Source organism: Bombina bombina, unplaced genomic scaffold, assembly GCF_027579735.1.
Source record: "Bombina bombina isolate aBomBom1 unplaced genomic scaffold, aBomBom1.pri scaffold_656, whole genome shotgun sequence".
NCBI classification, from domain to species: domain Eukaryota; kingdom Metazoa; phylum Chordata; class Amphibia; order Anura; family Bombinatoridae; genus Bombina; species Bombina bombina.
The window spans coordinates 125,148-147,917 of record NW_026511981.1 but is presented as its reverse complement, the minus strand read 5'-3'; the positions used below and the strand labels follow the sequence as shown (position 1 = coordinate 147,917).

General features: G+C 39.9%; 1 protein-coding gene across 3 annotated transcripts in view; it reads left to right on the top strand.

The window, feature by feature from the left end:
- LOC128644033 (disintegrin and metalloproteinase domain-containing protein 10-like) overlaps positions 1–22,770 on the top strand; it is a 158,642-nt gene that overhangs the window by 46,713 nt on the left and 89,159 nt on the right. For all 3 annotated transcript variants that reach the window (XM_053696795.1, XM_053696796.1, XM_053696797.1), the window contains 6 exons: positions 121–239; positions 1,086–1,235; positions 3,667–3,752; positions 8,473–8,595; positions 14,095–14,187; positions 15,986–16,154. In XM_053696795.1, the coding sequence (XP_053552770.1) occupies positions 121–239; positions 1,086–1,235; positions 3,667–3,752; positions 8,473–8,595; positions 14,095–14,187; positions 15,986–16,154 (740 nt within the window). The remainder of the gene's footprint in view (positions 1–120; positions 240–1,085; positions 1,236–3,666; positions 3,753–8,472; positions 8,596–14,094; positions 14,188–15,985; positions 16,155–22,770) is intronic.

The following is a 22,770-nucleotide window of genomic DNA, read 5'->3' as shown; positions in this document are numbered from 1 at the left end:
AATAAAAATGAGTGTTCAGCAATGTGAGCTTCACGACGAGTTTGTTTTTTTTATATATTGTTTTATAATAAAAATGAATGAATAAAGAATAAAACACTTATTTTTTTCTCTTCTCTTTAGGAAGTTTGAATTAAAATTAAGAAGTGATGCAAGTGTGTTTGCAGATGATTTTGAAGTAATATCCAATGATAAATCTATACCAAAGGATATATCATTTGTATATTCTGGGGCACTGAAAGGTAAATATCAGGGAAATCCAAAAGTGATTATTAAAAAAAAATAATTGCAGTTTCTTAGATTTAATAAAGAAGTATCAAAGCAATTCATTGGGCTCTATTTATCAAGCTCCATAACCTGTCCTCCTGCTCTGAGGCGGCGGGCAGAAATCAACCCGATCAAATACGATCGGGTTGATTGACACCCCCTGCTAGCGCCCAATTGGCCGCGAATCTGCAGGGGGCGGTATTGCACCAGCAGTTCACAAGAACTGCTGGTGCAATGATAAATGTTGAGAGCGTATGCTCTCTGCATTTATCGATGTGCAGCGGACATGGTTCGCTATAGCGGATCATGTCCGTCCGCACAATGATAAATGGACCCCATATACTTATACCTTGGAATGTACTTGCTTTTTTGCATTATTTTTGTTTCTTGAAATTATAATTCTATAAAAGGATTTAACATTTTACAAGTAGGGGCAGTGCATTTTCGTTTGTTTCCAGGTGTACAATTTGATTGACATTTATTTCAGAGAACCATAAATAATAGGGCAGATTTACCATTGTCCAGACTCACAAGGTTTAGCCTTTGATAAATCTGCCCTTATGTATTGCTCCACAGTTATAGTCCATTGAATAGTATAACCTTTAGTTAGAATATCTCAGCTGTCAAAAAAACACAAGATTAAAATATTTGTATAAAATGCACTGGTTTATAAGAATAAGAACTTTCCATTGGCAGAGAAAATTCAGATTTAATTTAAATAAAGAAAAGAAGTGGAAAGGGTTGCAAGTATTTTTCTTATAACATAAGTAGAGAATGTTATACAGAGTATACAGAGAAGTAATTTTGAATTTTCTGAATAGATGAGGATGGATCATATTGCTATGGTTCTATCATCAATGGCCATTATGAAGGGCTAATACAAACTAGCAATGGGACATTTTATGTGGAATATGAGAAGGATCATTATAATGGAACAACAGAGTCATATATTTACCATGAGGCAGACATTGGTAAGTGCCAATTAATTCCATATATACTCATCCAATATCATGAGCATGTTCAAAAACAATCATAGAAATACTGATTAAGTAGAAGTCTCCAGAGCCTTTTAATAAATTACCATAGCAGATAAAAACATTCTTAATACATTAACACCTAGTTTACTGCACAATCAAATTCCACAAACCATTTGCCTTATTTGGAAGAGCAAATCTGGAGCTTGCCATCGCCTTTTTGTTAACAAAACCTTTATTGTTTAGAAGGATTTCAGCTTATCACCTCTGCTGAGGCCATTCAGAGACAAATATGCAGCAGCATTAGGCTTATAAACTCTGCATGTGCTCTCCACTTCAATTTCAAAATTTAAACTGCAGGGAGAGAGTGTAAAAATGTAATCAGTGGCTCGTGCCCTTCGGATATTTTCGGTTGATGTACTGTATAAGAACCAGATCTGTGCAAATCCAGATATTATAGTGGAAGATATCCAAAGGGCACGAGCCGCTGCTTATTTCCACATTCAGATCCTCACAAAGGAAATATCCTCACAATATTTACATATATACACTTTATATATATATATACACTCCCAGTGAAATACCTTTCAACATGCAATATAATTTGTATTCCGTTTTTAATGTGTTTTGAATAGAAATACTTCACATTCCTATGTTCTTCACTTTTTCTCTCTCTTGTTATATTCTATATTTATCTGTATACACAAATATCTATCTAGCTATCTGTCTATCTATAGCTATATTTGTATATATTCACCAGATATATGGTATATAGAAATATATATTTAAAAATAAAAAGAACATTCTCTTCTATGTGAAGAACATAGGAATGTAAAGTATTCCTAACAAATTTTTGGATCAGATACGATCGGGTTGATTGACACCCCCTGCTAGCGGCCGCGAATCTGCAGGGGGCGGCATTGCATAAGCAGTTCACCAGAACTGCTTGTGCAATGCTAAATGCGATGTCTGTCGGATATGATCCGCTGTGCGGATCATGTCGGACAGACATTTGTTAAACCGGCCCTATATTCTTAGATAAATATTAAGATAAAACTCAACGATACATGGAAGTCACAATTAAACTTTCGAGATTCATATAAAATATACAATTATGAAAAAACTTGTCCAATTTAATTATTTTTATTAAATGTGCTTATCTCTTGACATCCTGTGTTAATACAGCACCTTTCCTAGAGAACATAATCATAATTCTTTAGAAAAATGTATTGAATAATTTTTCTACAACATTTTCCATTCAAATCTATAAGGGTTTTGGTAGAAAAAAACCCTGATAAACCTTTTCTAAATGATTGTGATCAACCCTATTATTTCTAAGAATGTTATACAGATAGTGCTTTAGGCACATGCACGTTAATTAGCCTATCTCAGTATGCCCTGTATGCCCTCATAAGTTAAGTTTCAACCAAAAATACCAAGAGGTAAATTTGATGATGGAAGCAATTAAAGGACCACTCAAGTTAATATTAAACTTTCATGATTCAGATAGAGCACACAATTTTAAACAACTTTCCAGTTCACTTTCCTTTTCTGAGGCACCGGCTCCTACTGAGCATGTGCAAGATTCACAGAATATATATCTATGCATTTTTTGATTGGCTTATGACTGTCACATGATGCAGTGGGAAGGGAAATAAAACTAACCTTGAAATTTGTCAGAAAAAATCTACTGCTCATTTGAAATTCAAAACTAAATGCTTTTGCATTGTCTGTTTTTTATGCATTTATCGATTATGATATTCTGCTGTGTTTAGCAGTCCTTTAAAGGGACATTAAACCCAATTTTTTTCTTTCATGATTCAGATAGAGAATACCATTTTAAACAACTTTCTAATTTACTTCTATTATCTAATTTGCTTCATTCTCTTGATATCCTTTCCTGAAAAGCATATCTAGATAGGTTCAGTAGCTTCTGATTGGTGGCTGCACATAGATGCCTCATGTGATTGGCTCACCCATGTGCATTGCAATTTATTTAACAAAGGATATCTAAAGAATGAAGCAAATTAGATAATAGAAGTAAATTGGAATGTTGTTTAAAATTGTTTTCTCTGTCTGAAGTATGAAATACTTTTTTGGGGGTTTAATGTCCCTTTAAGTATGCTCTCTTTGAATTAGGAAGGTTTATTTTAAGATAAAGTCAAACTTAGAAAGCTGAGTATTTGAGATTTCAATATATTTTAGCAGGTATTTGCTGGATGGATATGACATTTCTCTGCATTAATACAACAAGCAACCTCTTCTAAGGCAAACATTATTACTCTCTAATTGGTGTTTATAGACTTAAATCATAAATTTGAATACACTGAATACATAATTTTGTTGTTTAATAACAAAGCAAAAAGTTCTAAATTAAGGCAATCTGATATCACATAATTATTGATTTCAACATACCTTTGTTTTTCAGACTATTCCCTTATGAAAGATGTGCAGTTTATTCATTTGGCTTCCAAACCAAGTGAGCTTGTAGAAAAAATGAAATTGGATGCAAAGGTAGATTGTAATTTAATAACATACCATGTTTAAAATGATCTTTTATTGAAGATATAGGGAACATAAAGTCATGGAAAACATTAAGGGCCAGATTAGGAGTAGCACGTTAACAGTTACGCGTTAGCGAAAAGGGGTTTAACGCGGGTGATTGTGAGCATCCAGTTTACCGCTCATATTACAAGTTGAAAGTAAACGAGTGGGGAAAAAAATCCTAAAAATATATTACTAGGAACATGCTAGAAGCCCCCCAACATTAGAGACATAGGCCTCTAGTTATCAAGCCGTCAACCGCAAATACGCTGGAATTCTGCAGCGTATTTGTGGCGAGGCTGATTCGCTGTAGTTATCAAGCCCTACAGCCCGGCAAAAGTAGAATTTAGTGACGTAACATACGATCTGCCGGACTCAGTCCGACACAGATTGATGGTTACGTCACTACAGATGTTCCGAACGCAAGTTTGGCACAATCTGACTACTTTTGCTAGTTATCAAAGAACTAGCAGGTACGCTCGCCACTATTCCGGGCCAGCGTACCTGGTTTTCAATCCGCCGCCCTGGAGGCGGCAGATCCCATAGGAATCAATGGGAGTCTCACAGCAGCGAGAGCTCATGTTCGCTGCTGCCCGATATTCCATTGATTTCTATGGGAAGTGTCTGCATCTAACAACCTAACATGTACCCCGAGTCTAAACACCCCTAATCTGCCCCCCCTACACCGCTGCCACCTACTTTATACTTATTAACCCCTAATCTGCCGCCCTTACACCGCCGCCACCTACATTATACGTATTAACCCCTAAACTGCCGCTCCCGGACCCCGCCAGCACCTACATTATACTTATTAACCCCTAATCTGCCGCCCCCTATACCGCCGCCACCTACATAAAGTTATTAACCCCTATCCTGCTGATCCCGGACCCCGCCCAAAAATAAATTATTTGTTTAATCCCTAAACCACCGCACCCGGAGCCTTCCGCCACCTACATTACATTTATTAACCCTTATCCTGCCCCCCCTACACCGCTGCCACCTACAGTACATTGATTAACCCCCAATCTACCACCCCTACACCGCCGCCACTATATTAAATGAATTAACCCTAAAACCTAAGTCTAACCTTAACACCCCCTAACTTAAATATTTTTTAAATTAATCTAAATAAATATTCCTATCATTAAATAAATTAATCCTATTTAAAACTAAATACTTACCAATAAAATAAACCCTAATATAGCTACAATAGAATTAATAATTACATTGCAGCTATTTTAGGGTTTATTTTTATTTTATAGGCAACTTTGTATTTATTTTAACTAGGTACAATAGCTATTAAATAGTTAATAACTATTTAATAGCTACCTAGTTAAAGTAATTACAAAATTACCTGTAAAATAAATCCTCACCTAAGTTACAATACACCTAACACTACACTATCGATAAATTAATTAAATTAATTAACTACAATGATCTATAATAAAATACAATTAAATAAACTAAACTATATTAGAAAAAAAACAAACACTAAATTACAAAAAATAAAAAAATATTACAAGAAGTTTAATCTAATTACACCTAATCTAAGCCCCCTAATAAAATAAAAAAGCCCCCCAAAATAATAAAATTCCCTATCCTAAACTAAATTACAAAAGTAACCAGCTCTTTTACCAGCCCTTAAAAGGGCTTTTTGCGGGGCATTGCCCCAAAGTAATCAAGCTCTTTTACTTGTAAAAAAAAGCAATACAATACCCCCCTTCCCAACAATAAAATCCACCACCCACACACCCCTACTCTAAAACCCACCCGATCCCCCCCTTAAATAAACCTAACACTACCCCATTGAAGATCACCCTACCTTGAGCTGTCTTTACCCAACCGGGCCAAACTCTTCATCTGATGCGGGCACAAGTGGTCCTCCAGCCGGGCAGAAGTCTTCATCCAATCGGCACAGAAGAGGTCCTCCATCCGGCAGAAATCTTCATCCAAGCGGCATCTTCTATCTTCATCCTTCCGGCGATGAGCGGCTCCATCTTGAAGACCTCCGGCGCGGAACATCCATCTCTGCTGACGACTACCCGACGAATGACTGGTCCTTTAAATGACAACATCCAAGATGGCGTCCATCGAATTCCGATTGGCTGATAGGATTCTATCAGCCAATCGGAATTAAGGTAAGAAAAATCCGATTGGCTGATGCAATCAGCCAATTGGATTGAAGTTCAATCCGATTGTCTGATTGGATCAGCCAATAGAATTGACGTTGCATTCTATTGGCTGATCCAATCAGCCAATCAAATTTTTCCTACCTTAATTCTGATTGGCTGATAGAATCCTAGATGAAGATTTCTGCCGGATGGAGGACCTCTTCTGCGCCGATCGGATGAAGACTTCTGCCCGGCTGGAGGACCACTTGTGCCCGCATCGGATGAAGAGTTCGGCCCAGTTGGGTGAAGACGGCTCAAGGTAGGGTGATCTTCAATGGGATAGTGTTAGGTTTATTTAAGGGGGGATCGGGTGGGTTTTAGAGTAGGGGTGTGTGGGTGGTGGGTTGTAATGTTGGGGGGGGGTATTGTATTGCTTTTTTTTACAGGTAAAAGAGCTGATTACTTTGGGACAATGCCCCGCAAAAAACCCTTTTAAGGGCTGGTAAAAGAGCTGATTACTTTTGTAATTTAGTTTAGGGTAGGGAATTTTATTATTTTGGGGGGCTTTTTTATTTTATTAGGGAGCTTAGATTAGGTGTAATTAGATTAAACTTCTTTTAATATTTTTTTATTTTTTGCAATTTAGTGTTTTGTTTGTAATATAGTTTAGTTTATTTAATTGTATTTTATTTTAGATCATTGTAGTTAATTAATTTAATTAATTTATTGATAGTGCAGTGTTAGGTGTATTTGTAACTTAGGTTAGGATTTATTTTACAGGTAATTTTGTAATTATTTTAACTAGGTAGCTATTAAATAGTTATTAACTATTTAATAGCTATTGTACCTAGTTAAAATAAATACAAAGTTGCCTGTAAAATAAAAATAAACCCTAAAATAGCTACAATGTAATTATTAATTATATTGTAGCTATCTTAGGGTTTATTTTATAGGTAAGTATTTAGTTTTAAGAAGGATTAATTTATTTAATGATAGGAATATTTATTTAGATTAATTTAAAAAATATTTAAGTTAGGGGGGGTGTTAGGGTTCGACTTAGATTTTGGGGTTAATTCATTTAATATAGTGGCGGCGGGGTAGGGGGGTAGATTAGGGGTTAATCAATGTACTGTAGGTGTAGGGGGGGCAGGATAGGGGTTAATAAATGTAATGTAGGTGGCAGAGGGCTCCGGGTGCAGCGGTTTAGGGGTTAAACAATTAATTTATTTGCGGCGGGGTCCGGGATCGGCAGGATGGGGGTTAATAACTTTATGTAGGTGGCGGCAGTATAGGGGTCAGCAGATTAGGGATTAATAGGTATAATGTAGGTGGCGGCGGGGTCCGGGAGAGGCGGTTTAGGGGTTCATATATTTATTATAGTGGTGGCGGGATCCGGGAGCGGCGGTTTAGGGATTAATATATTTATTATAGTTGTGGTGGGGGTCTGGGAGCAGTGGTTTAGGGGGTAATAAGTTTATTTAGGTGCTGGGGGGTTCCGGGAGCCGTGGTTTAGGGGGAAAAACTGTATAGTATAGTGTGGGTGCTTAGTGACAGGCTAGCAAGAAAGCTGCGAAGAAGCCGATGAGCAGCGAGATCGATGACTGTCAGTTAACAACAGTCCGCTGCTCATCGCTCCGTACTTGGTGCACGGCTTCTTGACAGCTTTCTTGATAAATTTGGTGAACGTATTCAGGTACGCGGCGGCGATGTTAGGCGAGCGTATTGGACCAGCGAATGCAGCAAAATACAGAGCTTCATAACTAGAGGCCATAGAGGAAACTCAACTATTAATGCAATTAGGTAAGGCTGCTAATAACAGTGCTGTAATTACCTACCCTGAAATAAACTGGGACAATGAATCTAGTAATACAATTAAGGGAGATAGATTTTTAAATGTTCTCATAGATAACTTCTTGTCACATTTAATAGAGGAGCCAACTAGGAATAAAGCTATATTGGATTTAATTCTATCAAAAGATACAGATACAGTATTGGGCCAGATTCTGAGTTGAGTGACACACGCTCAAAAACCTTACTTCTAGCAGAGTTAGCGCTCGAGCGGAGCGTTAAATACTGCTCCACTTGTAATCTGGCCCTAAATGCTTTAACATTTGAGCATCTATGATTCATAGGCCATATTTAGTGTATCAAGGGTTTTTATGCTGCCTTCAGCACAACTGGGCAATAAACAGATATTGGTTGTTATCAAGCATACCCACAGCAATATGGAGTCATTCAAGGGTGCACACATTTGAAAGGCAGTCAAAAACACAAGGTCAATGAGGGACTTCTGTCTTCATTAAGCATACTATTTTGCAGTAAAAAAACAATTTCATTAGTGGTAAATTAACTTTCTATAGGTCTGTGGAAAAAGGCGCTCTGGGGTTTTTAATATACAAACAAACCTCCCATATGTGCTATAGTATTGCATATGTAAAGTGAAAATGTTCACTAAAGAGACTAGGGAAAAGTAAAATCAGAATTCAATTGTATATAATGAAATTATTTTATTCTAGTAGACAGTTTGTATTTTAAAAAGATAATAGTTTTAAGTTATTGATTTTTTCTTCTTCATAAAGGAGCAATCTGTAGAAAGAACTAAAAGAAGTGTGGATTTGTCCCGTACAACATGTATGCTTTACCTGACAGCTGACTATTTATTTTACCAAACATTTGGAAGTGTTGCACAAGTGATTTCACAGGTAAGAAATTATTATTTCTATATTACTTTATTTTACTAAATTAAAAATAATAATAATAATATATAATAATTATATATATATATATATCCTATATTATAAAAGACAAGTGTTTGTCTGAAGCCGTCATGCGCAGTACAGACAAACACTTGGCCTTAGATTCTATTCTCGCGCACCTCGGCATAGCTGACAGCTGACAGATTGGGAGCGCGAGGTACACAGCATACAAGCAGCTGTGAGATAGGGAGCGCGAGCTACTCAACAGCTGTGAGGTCTGCTGCGTGAGAAGCGGCAACGCGCTCTCCAGACCTCACAGCTGTTTGTGGCCGACGGGAGCGTCGCGAGGGGCGTGGCCGGGCGTCGCGAGGGGCGTGGCCGGGCGGGTGTTGCCGCGATGGGGCGTGGCCGGGCGGGGTCCCGCGAAGACAGAGCCAGAGAGGGAGCAGGAGGGGGGGGGGCAGAGAGCCAAAGAGAAGGGGGGGGGCAGAGAGCCAAAGAGAAGGGGGGGGCAGAGAGCCAAAGAGAAGGGGGGGGGCAGAGAGCCAAAGAGAAGGGGGGGGCAGAGAGCCAAAGAGAAGGGAGGGCAGAGAGCCAAAGAGAAGGGGGGGGGGGGGCAGAGAGCCAAAGAGAAGGGGTGGGCAGAGAGCCAAAGAGAAGGGGGGGGCAGAGAGCCAAAGAGAAGGGGGGGGGCAGAGAGCCAAAGAGAAGGGGGGGCAGAGAGCCAAAGAGAAGGGGGGGGCAGAGAGCCAAAGAGAAGGGGGGGCAGAGAGCCAAAGAGAAGAGGGGGGGGGCAGAGAGCCAAAGAGAAGGGGGGGCAGAGAGCCAAAGAGAAGGTAGGGGCAGAGAGCCAAAGAGAAGGGGGGGGCAGAGAGCCAAAGAGAAGGGGGGGGGGCAGAGAGCCAAAGAGAAGGGGGGGGGGGGGCAGAGAGCCAAAGAGAAGGGGGGGGCAGAGAGCCAAAGAGAAGGGGGGGGCAGAGAGCCAAAGAGAAGGGGGGGGCAGAGAGCCAAAGAGAAGGGGGGTGCAGAGAGCCAAAGAGAAGGGGGGGGGCAGAGAGCCAAAGAGAAGGGGGGGCAGAGAGCCAAAGAGAAGGGGGGCAGAGAGCCAAAGAGAAGGGGGGGCAGAGAGCCAAAGAGAAGGGGGGGGGGCAGAGAGCCAAAGAGAAGGGGGGGCAGAGAGCCAAAGAGAAGGTGGGGCAGAGAGCCAAAGAGAAGGGGTGGGGCAGAGAGCCAAAGAGAAGGGGGGGGGGCAGAGAGCCAAAGAGAAGGGGGGGCAGAGAGCCAAAGAGAAGGCGGGGGGGGCAGAGAGCCAAAGAGAAGGTGGGGGGGCAGAGAGCCAAAGAGAAGGCGGGGGGGCAGAGAGCCAAAGAGAAGGGGGGGCAGAGAGCCAAAGAGAAGGGGGGGGGGCAGAGAGCCAAAGAGAAGTGGGGGGCAGAGAGCCAAAGAGAAGGGGGGGGGGCAGAGAGCCAAAGAGAAGGGGGGGGCAGAGAGCCAAAGAGAAGGGGGGCAGAGAGCCAAAGAGAAGGGGGGGCAGAGAGCCAAAGAGAAGGGGTGGGCAGAGAGCCAAAGAGAAGGGGGGGCAGAGAGCCAAAGAGAAGGGGGGGCAGAGAGCCAAAGAGAAGGGGGGGCAGAGAGCCAAAGAGAAGGGGGGGGCAGAGAGCCAAAGAGAAGGGGGGGGGGGAGAGAGAGCCAAAGAGAAGGGGGGGGGGGGAGAGCCAAAGAGAAGGGGGGAAGAGAGCCAAAGAGAAGGGGGGGAGAGCCAAAGAGAAGGGGGGAGAGCCAAAGAGGGGGGAGAGAGAGAGCCAAAGAGGAAAAAGAGCCAAAAAGGAGAGAGAGCCAAAGAGGGGGGAGAAAGAGCCAAAGAGGGGGGAGAGAGAGCCAAAGAGGGGGGGGGGGGGGGAGAGCCAAAGGGGGGGGGAGAGCTAAAGGGGGGGAGAGCCAAAGAGGGGGGAGAGAGAGAGCCAAAGAGGAAAGAGAGCCAAAGAGGAGAGCAAAAGAGGGGAGAGAGACAAAGAGGGGGGAGAGAGAGCCAAAGAGGGGGGGGGCAGAGCCAAAGAGGGGGGGGGGAGAGCCAAAGAGGGGGGGGGAGAGCCAAAGAGGGGGGGAGAGAGCCAAAGAGGGGGGGGAGAGAGCCAAAGAGGGGGGGGGAGAGAGCCAAAGAGGGGGGGAGAGCGCCAAAGAGGGGGGAGAGAACAAAAGAGGGGGGAGAGAGCCAAAGAGGGGAGGGGAGAGCAAAAGAGGGGGGGGGGAGAGCCAAAGAGGGGGGAAGCCAAAGGGGAGGGGAGAGCCAAAGAGGGGGGAGAGAGAGAGCCAAAGAGGAGAGAGAGCCAAAGAGGGGGGAGAGAGAGCCAAAGAGGGGGGAGAGAGAGCCAAAGGGGGGGGAGCCAAAGAGGGGAGAGAGAGAGACAAAGAGGAGAGAGAGCAAAAGAGGGGAGAGAGCCAAAGAGGGGGGGGGGGGAGAGCCAAAGAGGGAGGGGGAGCCAAAGAGGGGGGGGAGAGCCAAAGGGGGGGAGAGCCAAAGAGGGGGGAGAGAGAGCAAAAGAAAGGATGGAGAGAGCCAAAGAGGGGAGAGAGAGAGCAAAAGAGGGGAGAGAGAGAGCAAAAGAGGGGAGAGAGAGAACAAAGAGGAAAAAGCGCCAAAAAGGAGAGAGAGCCAAAGAGGGGGGAGAAAGAGCCAAAGAGGGGGGAGAGAGAGCCAAAGAGGGGGGGGGAGAGAGCCAAAGGGGGGGGGGGAGAGCTAAAGGGGGGGAGAGCCAAAGAGGGGGGAGAGAGAGAGCCAAAGAGGAAAGAGAGCCAAAGAGGAGAGCAAAAGAGGGGAGAGAGACAAAGAGGGGGGAGAGAGAGCCAAAGAGGGGGGGGCAGAGCCAAAGAGGGGGGGGAGAGCCAAAGAGGGGGGGGGGGGAGAGCCAAAGAGGGGGGGAGAGAGCCAAAGAGGGGGGGGAGAGAGCCAAAGAGGGGGGGGGAGAGAGCCAAAGAGGGGGGAGAGCGCCAAAGAGGGGGGAGAGAACAAAAGAGGGGGGAGAGAGCCAAAGAGAAGGGGGGAGAGCCAAAGAGGGGGGAGAGAGAGAGCCAAAGAGGAAAAAGAGCCAAAAAGGAGAGAGAGCCAAAGAGGGGGGAGAAAGAGCCAAAGAGGGGGGAGAGAGAGCCAAAGAGGGGGGGGGGAGAGAGCCAAAGGGGGGGGGGGAGAGCTAAAGGGGGGGAGAGCCAAAGAGGGGGGAGAGAGAGAGCCAAAGAGGAAAGAGAGCCAAAGAGGAGAGCAAAAGAGGGGAGAGAGACAAAGAGGGGGGAGAGAGAGCCAAAGAGGGGGGGGCAGAGCCAAAGAGGGGGGGGAGAGCCAAAGAGGGGGGGGAGAGCCAAAGAGGGGGGGAGAGAGCCAAAGAGGGGGGGAGAGAGCCAAAGAGGGGGGGGGAGAGAGCCAAAGAGGGGGGAGAGCGCCAAAGAGGGGGGAGAGAACAAAAGAGGGGGGAGAGAGCCAAAGAGGGGAGGGGAGAGCAAAAGAGGGGGGGGAGAGCCAAAGAGGGGGGAAGCCAAAGGGGAGGGGAGAGCCAAAGAGGGGGGAGAGAGAGAGCCAAAGAGGAGAGAGAGCCAAAGAGGTGGGAGAGAGAGCCAAAGAGGGGGGAGAGAGAGCCAAAGGGGGGGGGAGCCAAAGAGGGGAGAGAGAGAGACAAAGAGGAGAGAGAGCAAAAGAGGGGAGAGAGCCAAAGAGGGGGGGGGAGAGCCAAAGAGGGAGGGGGAGCCAAAGAGGGGGGGGAGAGCCAAAGGGGGGGAGAGCCAAAGAGGGGGGAGAGAGAGAGCCAAAGAAAGGATGGAGAGAGCCAAAGAGGGGAGAGAGAGAGCAAAAGAGGGGAGAGAGAGAGCAAAAGAGGGGAGAGAGAGAACAAAGGAGAGGGGGGAGAGAAAGCAAAAGAGAGGGGGGGAAAGAAAGCAAAAGAGAGGGGGGAAGAGAGAGCAAAAGAAAGGGGGGAGAGCGCAAGGGGTGGGACCGCTGTTCTGAAAAAAATGGCCCGTGTACACGGGCTTTAGTACTAGTATATATATATATATATATATATATATATATATATATATATATATATATATATATATATATATATATATATATATATATATATATATATATATTGGCAATGTTAAAAGGTTGAATGGAAAAAAAAGATTTGAAGAGTACAAAACTACTATTTTATTTTTAATTATAGCATGCTTTATTTTTTAGATCAAACAATGCTTATACATCCATTCTTTTTTTAAAAAAAACAAAATGGTAGAATAGACAAAGCTTTGAGAAACATCAGATTGATGTTTGATATTCCATGGGAGATACTATACCTGGATAGTTGCTGATTCACCAGTGTAGACAGCAGGGCAAGTGACACAGTTTTATTTTCATCAAATGTTTAGTGGATATTAATTACTAAAAGCAATTTTAAGGCTTTGATAGAAAAATAAATACTCTATTGTTATTGATAATTTTATATTTTGGTCTTCAAGCTATATTAAATGATTCTTGTGACAAATTAATTTTAGATAGAAATAAGAGATGTAAACCTAGCTAGTATATTTATCTTATATTGCAATAATTGCCAATCTATGTCCCCCAGTTCACATATATGGGGGCCCCAGTACAGGTGGTTAATAAATAGATAAGCCAACTGGATTGTGCTCAAGGATATCTCTAAATCAAGGCAGTTAAGAGGGGAAATCATTTATCTAAATGTTTTAGCATTTGTGTTCAAGTTACTCCAAAAGGATAGGACATACTAAAGTTTGAGGAGTAAAAATAAGAACCTCTTGGGTGCAGTGCATTGCTTAGAATGTGTCACAGACCTCTTCACCAGCCAAGGGGTTACTGCTTTAAGTGATTCAGGTCTAGGGGAAATCAGTTGTGTAATGTTGAGGTGCCACTAGTATTTAATGAGATTTTCTTCAGTTGTTATTACCATTCTAAAGATCTGCTAAGAAGTTTTTTTAGTTTTTTTAATCCAAAGGGGAATGTCTAGTATACAACAAAAAAAACACTATTAGGTCCCAAAATAAAGTTCCCCATATAAATGTATTAGTAAGAATAGTCTGCTTGTAATTAAACTGTACACCAATACACCTTCATTATAGTATCCACAGATACTGTGTGTTGCTATTTACCCAATCATGTTCATACCCACCAATCAGCAGCTTCAACATATTCAAAAAGAGACAATCTTGGAGTACAGCATGCTGTTTTTAATAATACATTTAAAAGGGAAACTAATTAATAAATTATAATGGGGCCCGACAGCCTTGTTCTATTTTATCAGACAATATCCCTTTAAAAATGATTTAAATAGTTTCTGTGTGATTTTAACATATGTTTATCAAATCACATAAAATTCATAAACATTACATTTTCACATATTCCTTTTTATATAATAAAAATAGAATGTAAGTTTTATTATAATATAGGATATGTGTAAAGTGAGTTATTTATTATTTTAGGATATCATGCTTTTTTATTTTCATATACTTTCACAGATTGCTGGATATATGAAAGCTGTAAATGCAATATATGAGAAAGTAGACTTTGATGGCATCAAGAATATCAACTTTAAAGTAAAAATGCTAAACGTGAGTACAAAATGATTTTGCAATCTCTATCTATCTATCTATCTATCTATCTATCTATCTATCTATCTATCTATCTATCTATCTATCTATCTATCTATCTATCTTTAACTAACTGTGCATTTGAATACTGTTCAGTTGATAAGCTAGTAGAGATAGTGGGGTCAATTCCAGTCTCTCCAATACCATTTATGGGTGATTTTCTAGATACCAATCCATGTTTTGCAAGTGCTAAGATCCAAATAGAACATCAACCATACAATGCATGGACACCAATGGCTTCAGCGATTGCAATCCTTCCAACCACAGGTTTTACACTTTATTTAAAAAACAAAATGGACACATCGAATTCAGCACACAAAGGGTGTTGATAAAGTGAAATTTTTTTAAACATGTTTGACAATGTTCCAAGACATAATTTTACGTTCATATATCAATATATGGTCTATATTTATTAAACCTAAATTTAGCACTAAAAAACCCCCAAGATTTAAATATCTAGAACCTCATGTTGCCATCTTCTTACAATAATAGATATTTGCCAGAGCCAAACCTCTTTCTGTACAGTGAGGTTTGGAACTGTGCTATACTTGGCAATATTTTAAATCTCATCAGTTAGTGGTTTCATGAATTGCAGTATAACATTTGTAGTTGTAATAACTTTATTCTTATGGAAATTAATATCCTGCAATATTCTTCTTGACTATACATTAAAATCTCACCAAAATGGAAAACAAGGTTTTCTTAATCAATGAGCAATTAATTAAAAAATAATTTTAACATATTAAAAGTTTTAAAAAACATCACTGATCAACCATGCCCAATATACCCATCATGCCCATAAACAAATCTCATTCAGATTGTTTAACACAACTCTATTCAACTGCAAAACCCACACAGACCCCATTGACACATTACCCCATTGACACATTTAGAATTTCAGTGATCTCATTATTGGAAGTTATGAGTGCTGTGTTGGCAAAATGGAGATAAAATCTTGTGTGGGTCAAAAATATTGGCTGTATTTGATTGTGATCCAATTTGTTATTGGGAAAAAAATACAAAACTGTTTTATTTTTCCAAAGTCTAAAAACAAACCCTGAAAAGATTGGGATCAAGCCTAAAATTTGATATGAGAATTTCGGTCTCCTCTCTGTAATGAGTAATAAGAATATTCATAGTGTTTCCACATCAATGTAATATATTGTATCTCTGAGTTTTATCTTTCTGGATGAATATATTGTCAACAGGAATTCTAAATTTTGTTTCATAGTTTCACAAAGATCTATGTATTTAAACAGACTGATAAACTATATATCTATGCACTGCAAAGACTACATTGAAGTGCAGCAATGTTCGGTTTACTATCATTTTAATGCCCCTTTAAATGGACGTGAAAATCAAAAGAAAGCTTTTTATGTTTTGGCTAGAGCATGACATTTTAAGAAACTTTTTAATTTACAGTTTTTTATTTGACTTTGTTCTCTTGTTATCCTTTTTAAAAGCTTACCTAGGAATGTTTGGGAGCAGCAGTGCACTACTAAGAGCTAGCTAGTGATTGGTGGTCACACACACATGCCTCTTGTCATTGGCTCATCAGATGTGTATAGGTAGGTTCTAGTAGTGCATTGTTGCTCTAGACCTAAATGTAAATAGGTTTTTAACCTCTTTGCACACCTAGTCATATACAAGTTATATACAAGCAAAAGGCTAATAATAAAATGCTCTAACACAGCTGACACAGTTGCGTGCATTTTGTATGTGCTATCCATTTTACACTATAATCTTATGGATTCAACAGATAATCGAGGAGAATGAACCTTCTAATTACATGAATCCTGCTTTTATTGGCCCAGAACATCTTCTGACGCTACACTCAGAGACCAATTGGAATAAATATTGTCTTTCATACTTGATAACAGACCGAGATTACAGTGGCACTCTTGGCATCGCATGGGATGGAAGAACAGGTACAGGTGCAAGTTAGTGATATTAATGTAGATATATTATTGAAAATCATATAATACATCAGACAGGAGCAAATTAAAGGGACATTAAAGTCAAAATTACACTTTCACGTTTTGACAGAGCATGCTGATCAAAAAACATTTTTTCATTTACTTCTATTATAAAATTTAGGATTTTTTCACAACCATGAGCTTGCTTTTGGCACACAATGGACCTTGGCTGTTAACTGTCAGTGTATTTTTTCTAGTGATCACAATCCTATATGCTTTTGCCATTAACATCATTAAAAGCTTGACATTTTTACCACATGATAAGAACACAAAATTGTTATCTCTGTTTATAATCTACTAATTTCATAATTAAAAAATTAAAAAAATGGGCAGATTTAACGTCAAACACAATGTTGACTTTGTGGATATAGCGATTATATCACAGGTTAAGGAATCTGTATGTTGATTGATCCTTTTTTATAGTGTGTAGTGATGCTAATAGGTGAAATGTGCAGTTAACGTGTTGTGCTCCAAAACCATAGAGATCCTTATGCATGTCTGTTTAATGGATTTGAGCAGGGGCATTATGGGTACAGTGGGCATGTGTGTTTGTTGAGTTTCTGAGCTTGCTAATTTATATTACTGTAAAGGCATAGGACGATTTTTCTCTAAACTGAAAATGAAAAAAGTGTGCTTATAATCAATGAAAATGTCTGATTGTAATTGTGTCAACATTAAAAACAAATAATAGATTGTGACCAACCCCTTACTTTGTTCCCTTGGTATCCTTTGCTGAAGATAATACCTACATGTTTTGAGATCTGTATAGCAGCAGTTTTTGCAACAATGTTTTGGGTAACAATGTACATGTAGTGCTCAAGACAAGTTAATGCTGCAGAGCCTAGCTAGGTTTACTCTTCAACACATCAAGAGAATAGTACATTTATTAACAGAAATGGAAAGTTAAAATTAACAAATTTATTAAGCAAACTGGAAAAAAAATACTCTACTGTGGGCAGATATTTAAGTTCATTTTGCTGCTCCTCAACCCAAGGCTGTGTGTATGGGTGCATTATCATCTTGAAAAATTGCATCATTGTTGGGAAACAACATTTGGACCATAGGATGCATCGGATCCCCTAGAATGTCTAAGAACTTGCTCGCAGTAACTCAACCATTTAGTATAATGATTTGGTCAGCCGAATATCAAGATATGGCTGGCCAAATCATCACAGATCCTCCACTATCTTTTGGAACCTGATAGTTTGAGTTGTACACTTCCTTGGGGGTTCTCCATATACAAACCAGAACTGCTGTTAGGAATAATGTAAATGTCAAGTCTTCATCCATCCAGGTTTTATGATCATGACACCATCTTTTTCGCATTACATTGTTGGTGTATGTGAATAAATGTTTAGAAATTGCAGCTCTTCCCTGGATGCTGTCTTTGTGAAGATCTCTGTGGACTGTTTTTGTGAAAACAGTTTCTTCAAGGTGGATATTAAGTTCTGCTGTCACTTTTTCTGCTGTAGTTCTGTGTTGTTTTAGCACATCCTTCATTTTCTGTTTTTGTGTACAATTCTTTTTCACTGATGAAGTCTCGTTATACTTTGTGTACGCAGTCACAACTCTGCAGACTCTTGCTCTTGCAATACCATGGTTACAGAAGCTCCTGATAAACAGGCTCCCACTATCTATCTTCTTTGGAAGTCTGACAAGTGACCAATTTTTACAATAGCTTGTAGAAACCATTGTAGAACACAACTTGTACCACACTGGCATACAACCTAGAGAATATAAACAAAGAAAAGATAATCACATTTTTTTTTTTCACTGTAGCCTACACAAATAATATTATTAGATATGTGCATTGCTAAAAAATTCGGTTCGTTTTCGGTTCGGATCGATTCAAACTTTTCGAATTTCGGTTCGGATCGATTCGAATTCGGCAAAATTTGAATGAATTCGTTTCGGATTTATTCGGATACGAATGAATTCGTTTTGGATTTATTCAGATTCAAATAAATTCAGCTGAATTCGGTTCTATTCGGTTCTATTCGGTTCAGAAATTCGGTATGTTTTAGGTGGGATATGCTGTGTATTAGATTAGTATTATGTACTGTATATTAGGTGTAAATAGTACTAGTGTAATACACGGCCATCCGAATCTACCGAATAAAGTCAGTAGTTAAGAGATTTATGGGCTAACACCTGAATATAAAGCTCTTAACTACTGAGTGCTACAAAGTACACTAACACCCATAAACTACCTATGAACCACTAAACTGAGGCCCCCCCACATCGCAAACCCTATTATAAAATGATTTAACCCCTAATCTGCCGACCGGACACCGCCGCCACCTACATTATAGCTATTAACCCTTAATCTGCTGTCCCTAACATCGCCGACCCCTACATTATAGTTATTAACCCCTAATCTGCCCCCCCAACGTCGCCGCAACCTAACTACAAGTATTAACCCCTAATCTGCCGACCGGACATCGCCGCCACTATAATAAATGTATTAACCCCTAAACCGCCGCACTCCCGCCTCGCAAACACTATAATAAATTTTATTAACCCTAATCTGCCCTCCCTAACATCGCCGCCACCTACCTACAATTATTAAGCCCTAATCTCCCGCCCCCAACGTCGCCGCTACTATAATAAGGTAATTAACCCCTAAACCTAAGTCTAACCCTAACCCTAACACCCCCTAACTTAAATATAATTTAAATAAAACGAAATAAATTTACTATAATTAAATAAATGAATCCTATTTAAAACTAAATACTTACCTGTAAAATAAACCCTAAGATAGCTACAATATAGTTACATTGTAGCTATTTTAGGATTTATATTTATTTTACAGGCAACTTTGTATTTATTTTAACTAGGTACAATAGCTATTAAATATATATATTTTTTTTAATTATTTTTATTGGGAATCCAACAAATAACAACAAAGAAAGGAAAATCTCATGATTAGATAACACGGGATAAATAACAACAGAAGAGCAAAGAAAAATAAATAAAAAAATAACACGTCATATACAAAGTACCTTCTTATGTATAGAAAACAAAATAACAATACTTTGATACATAATTTGTACCTTCCTTAAACCAATAAGACATGTTCCTGCTCAACCTGAAAATGGATTCTCCCCTTTTTTTCCCCTTTTTTTTTCCTTTAATATCCCTTTCATCCCTTTGATCCATGTACTCGTTAAAAATAACCTTCAAACCAAAATTACTTCTCGATGTCTGTATACAGCACTCTACATTCTTAGCAAGGGCACACTAAAATTAAAATAATAATAATAAGAGAGAAAAAGAAAAAAAACAAAAAAAAAAACACTCTCTCTCCCCCCTCTCCCCCCCCCCTGCGACCCCCGCGCCGGACCGGGGCCCCCCTCCTAACTTTTATAACCAATTATGGGGCAACACTTCCTCTACAATCAGCGTGATCAACAAAGGCCAGTTCCTTAATGGAGCAATAAACTGCCTCTGAGTTTCGCCTGGCCATGATAAAACTATCTCTTTCCATTTCTCAAAGAACCTTCTGAACTGTTTTTCAGCCGCACGTGTTAAACCATGTCTTTCTACAATCATCTGTAATTTCATGCTGCTTGTGAATTCTCCAAATCTAAGGGGACCTGGTGACCTCCAGCTCCTAAAAATTAAGTTCCGTCCGGCCAAAATGGCCGTATTTATAAGTAACTTGTCCCCTATTGATCTGGAGTCTTTCCTTAAAAAAAATACATCACTATTTAACTAGTATTGCACTTTGCGCCAGAACTGCCCAATCTTCGGGCATTCCCAAAGGCAGTGTTTTAACCCCGCCTTCTCAAGATTACACTTTGAACAATTTTCTTTCTGCTCTCCCTGCCGCCATTTGGCAATTCTATAAGGTGTAAGGTAAAAATTGTTCATCAGTTTAAACTGAGATTCCCTCCAACTTACTAATGATGTTGCTTCTCTGGCCCGCTTAAAACTCTGTATAATTTCCTCCTTATGTATTAGTCCCAGGTTCTTTGTTAATTTCTCTTTTAGGTTCTCCAAATATGTTTCCCCTGATACTGCCTGAATTCCCTGATACCAGTAAGATAATGCGTGTTTCCCCGCCTTATATAATTTAAGTCCTGCTTCAATTCCAGGGTCCCAAACCAATCTGTACTTCCGTAACATCTCTGATAGAAAGCTTCTGACTTGCAAATATGCAAAAAAGTTATTTGCTGGTAAATGAAACTCCCTCGCTATGGCCTCAAAGGTTTGTATTGTCCCCCTATCTCCTAACACAAGCTGAGAAAAATAAACTATCCCTTTTTGCCTCCAATTTTTAAATATCTCGCTGTAAAACCCAGGTGTAAAGTCTGGAGTCCCTACAAAAGGCAGATACTTTGATAGTTGAAAATCTTGGCCCTTGAGTGTACAGAATTTTTGCCACGCCTGTACCACACTAGAAAACGTAATCAGATTACTTATTTTACTTGGTAATCTGCGATACGAATGATGTAGAATTGCGTTAAGATCAAATGGAGTTATTATTGCAGACTCTATCTTGTAGTAAGTGACATAATTTGCCTCTACAATCCAATCTATCCCAAATTTAATAAGTGCGGCAATGTTATAGTGACTAATACTGGGCAGTGCAAGGCCGCCGTATTTCTTACTTTGTGTAAGTTTCTCAATAGCTATTCTAGGTCTCTTCTTCCCCCAAATAAAGCTATTACATGCTTTTTTATATCTGCCCATATCTTGTTTAGAGATAAGGAATGGTAAATTTTGCATCAGAAACAATAGCTGAGGGAATACTATTGTTTTTATCAGCATAATTTTTGCCGATAGAGACAAATAATATATATTCCATCTTTCTAGTCTCCCTTGTAGGTTATTGAAGAATTCCCCGTAATTTAAGTGATACCACTCTTTGGGGTTTTTGCTGATTTTAATGCCTAAATAATTAATGCAATCCACTTCTCTAAATGTATGTTGAATGTAACTTTGCCTCGCTTTCTTAATCCAGAGTAACTCCGATTTCTTGGAGTTGATTCTGTATCCCGAAAATTGACTAAAGCTCTTAATAATTCCTAAACATTTGGGGATACTTACATTAGTGTTTTGAAGAAATAGCACAATATCATCCGCATAGAGTGAAATAGTTACCCTTTGGCCCCCCAGCGGAACTCCCGACATTTCTTGTCTTAGCAAGGCAGCCAGTGGTTCAAGCGCAATGTCGAATAATAATGGGGATAATGGGCAGCCCTGCCTTGTCCCTCTCTGTAGTGTGATATATTTGGGCAATTCTTCATTTACTAAGAGTTGCGATCTCGGCTTACTGTAAATTTTACTAATTACATTTGCTATATTTCCCGTTATACCAAATTTGTTGAGGGCAGTAAATAAATGGTCCCATACAATTGCGTCAAATGCTTTCTCTGCATCTATAGATAGGATGGCTAAATCCTTTACTGTCTCTTTTTTAGAATCAAGGTTTCCATTATAAAAATGGTCTACCATAACTAGAACCCTGCGCATATTACGTACCGGATTCCGCCCAGGTATGAAACCTGTTTGGTCAGTATGTATCAGTTCTCCTATTGTTCTTTTTAATCTGTTAGCTAAAATTGACGTGAAAATTTTATAGTCTAAATTGAGTAATGATATGGGGCGATATGACCCCAATTCTACCGGATTTTTACCTTTTTTATGAATTAGGGAAATTATTGAATCTGTAAAATAAGGTGAATCAATTTTATTATGTAAAAAATAACTATTGTATAGCCTGGCTAATACTCCCGATACCTCCTCCTTCAATATTTTATAGAATTCCGCTGGAAGGGCATCGGGACCTGAGGCTTTATTTGCTTTGGTTTTCTCTATCGCATTCTTAATTTCTTCTTCAGTGATTTCTTGGTTAATGTGTTGAAGTACTTCACTAGTCATTTTTGGCATTTTAATCGATTCCCAAAATTTTATTTTCTCATTCTGATCAATTTCCTCCTTAGAATATAATTTTTGATAGAACCTAAAAAAAGCTTCCCGTATTTCGGATGATTTTGTATAGACTATGGAACCCTCCTTAATTGTGGGAATTATGTTCCTTTTTTTCCTAAATTTAATGATCTTTGCTAAATACTTAGCAGAAATGCCCTGGTATCCCTGACAGAATGCTTTGGTTTTCATATCCTCTCGTGCCCAAGATTATTTCAGATATAGCTCCCTCTCATTTTTCGCATGACTATACTTTTTCCATGTATCTGCCTTGGGATCCCTGATATAGTTATGATAGGAGTTTTTAAGTTGGTTAGCTAGCTGTATCTCTCTATACTTCCACTTGCGTTTTCTTTCAATCATATATGCTTTAATATCCCCTCTTAGGGCCGCCTTCCCTGCTTCCCAGAAAGTTTCTATTCTGGATAAATATGCCTTATTGAATGTATAATACTCTTTCCATTTCTCTGTAAGCCAGATATGAAATTTCTCATCGAATATCATAAACTTAGGGAAAAAAAAGGAATTCATATTACCAGTATTTCGCTTCCCCTTACTTTCTACTTTTAATGTAATTATAGCATGGTCAGATATTAGTATTTCTGCTACCTGGGAGACAAGATCGCAGGAGAGC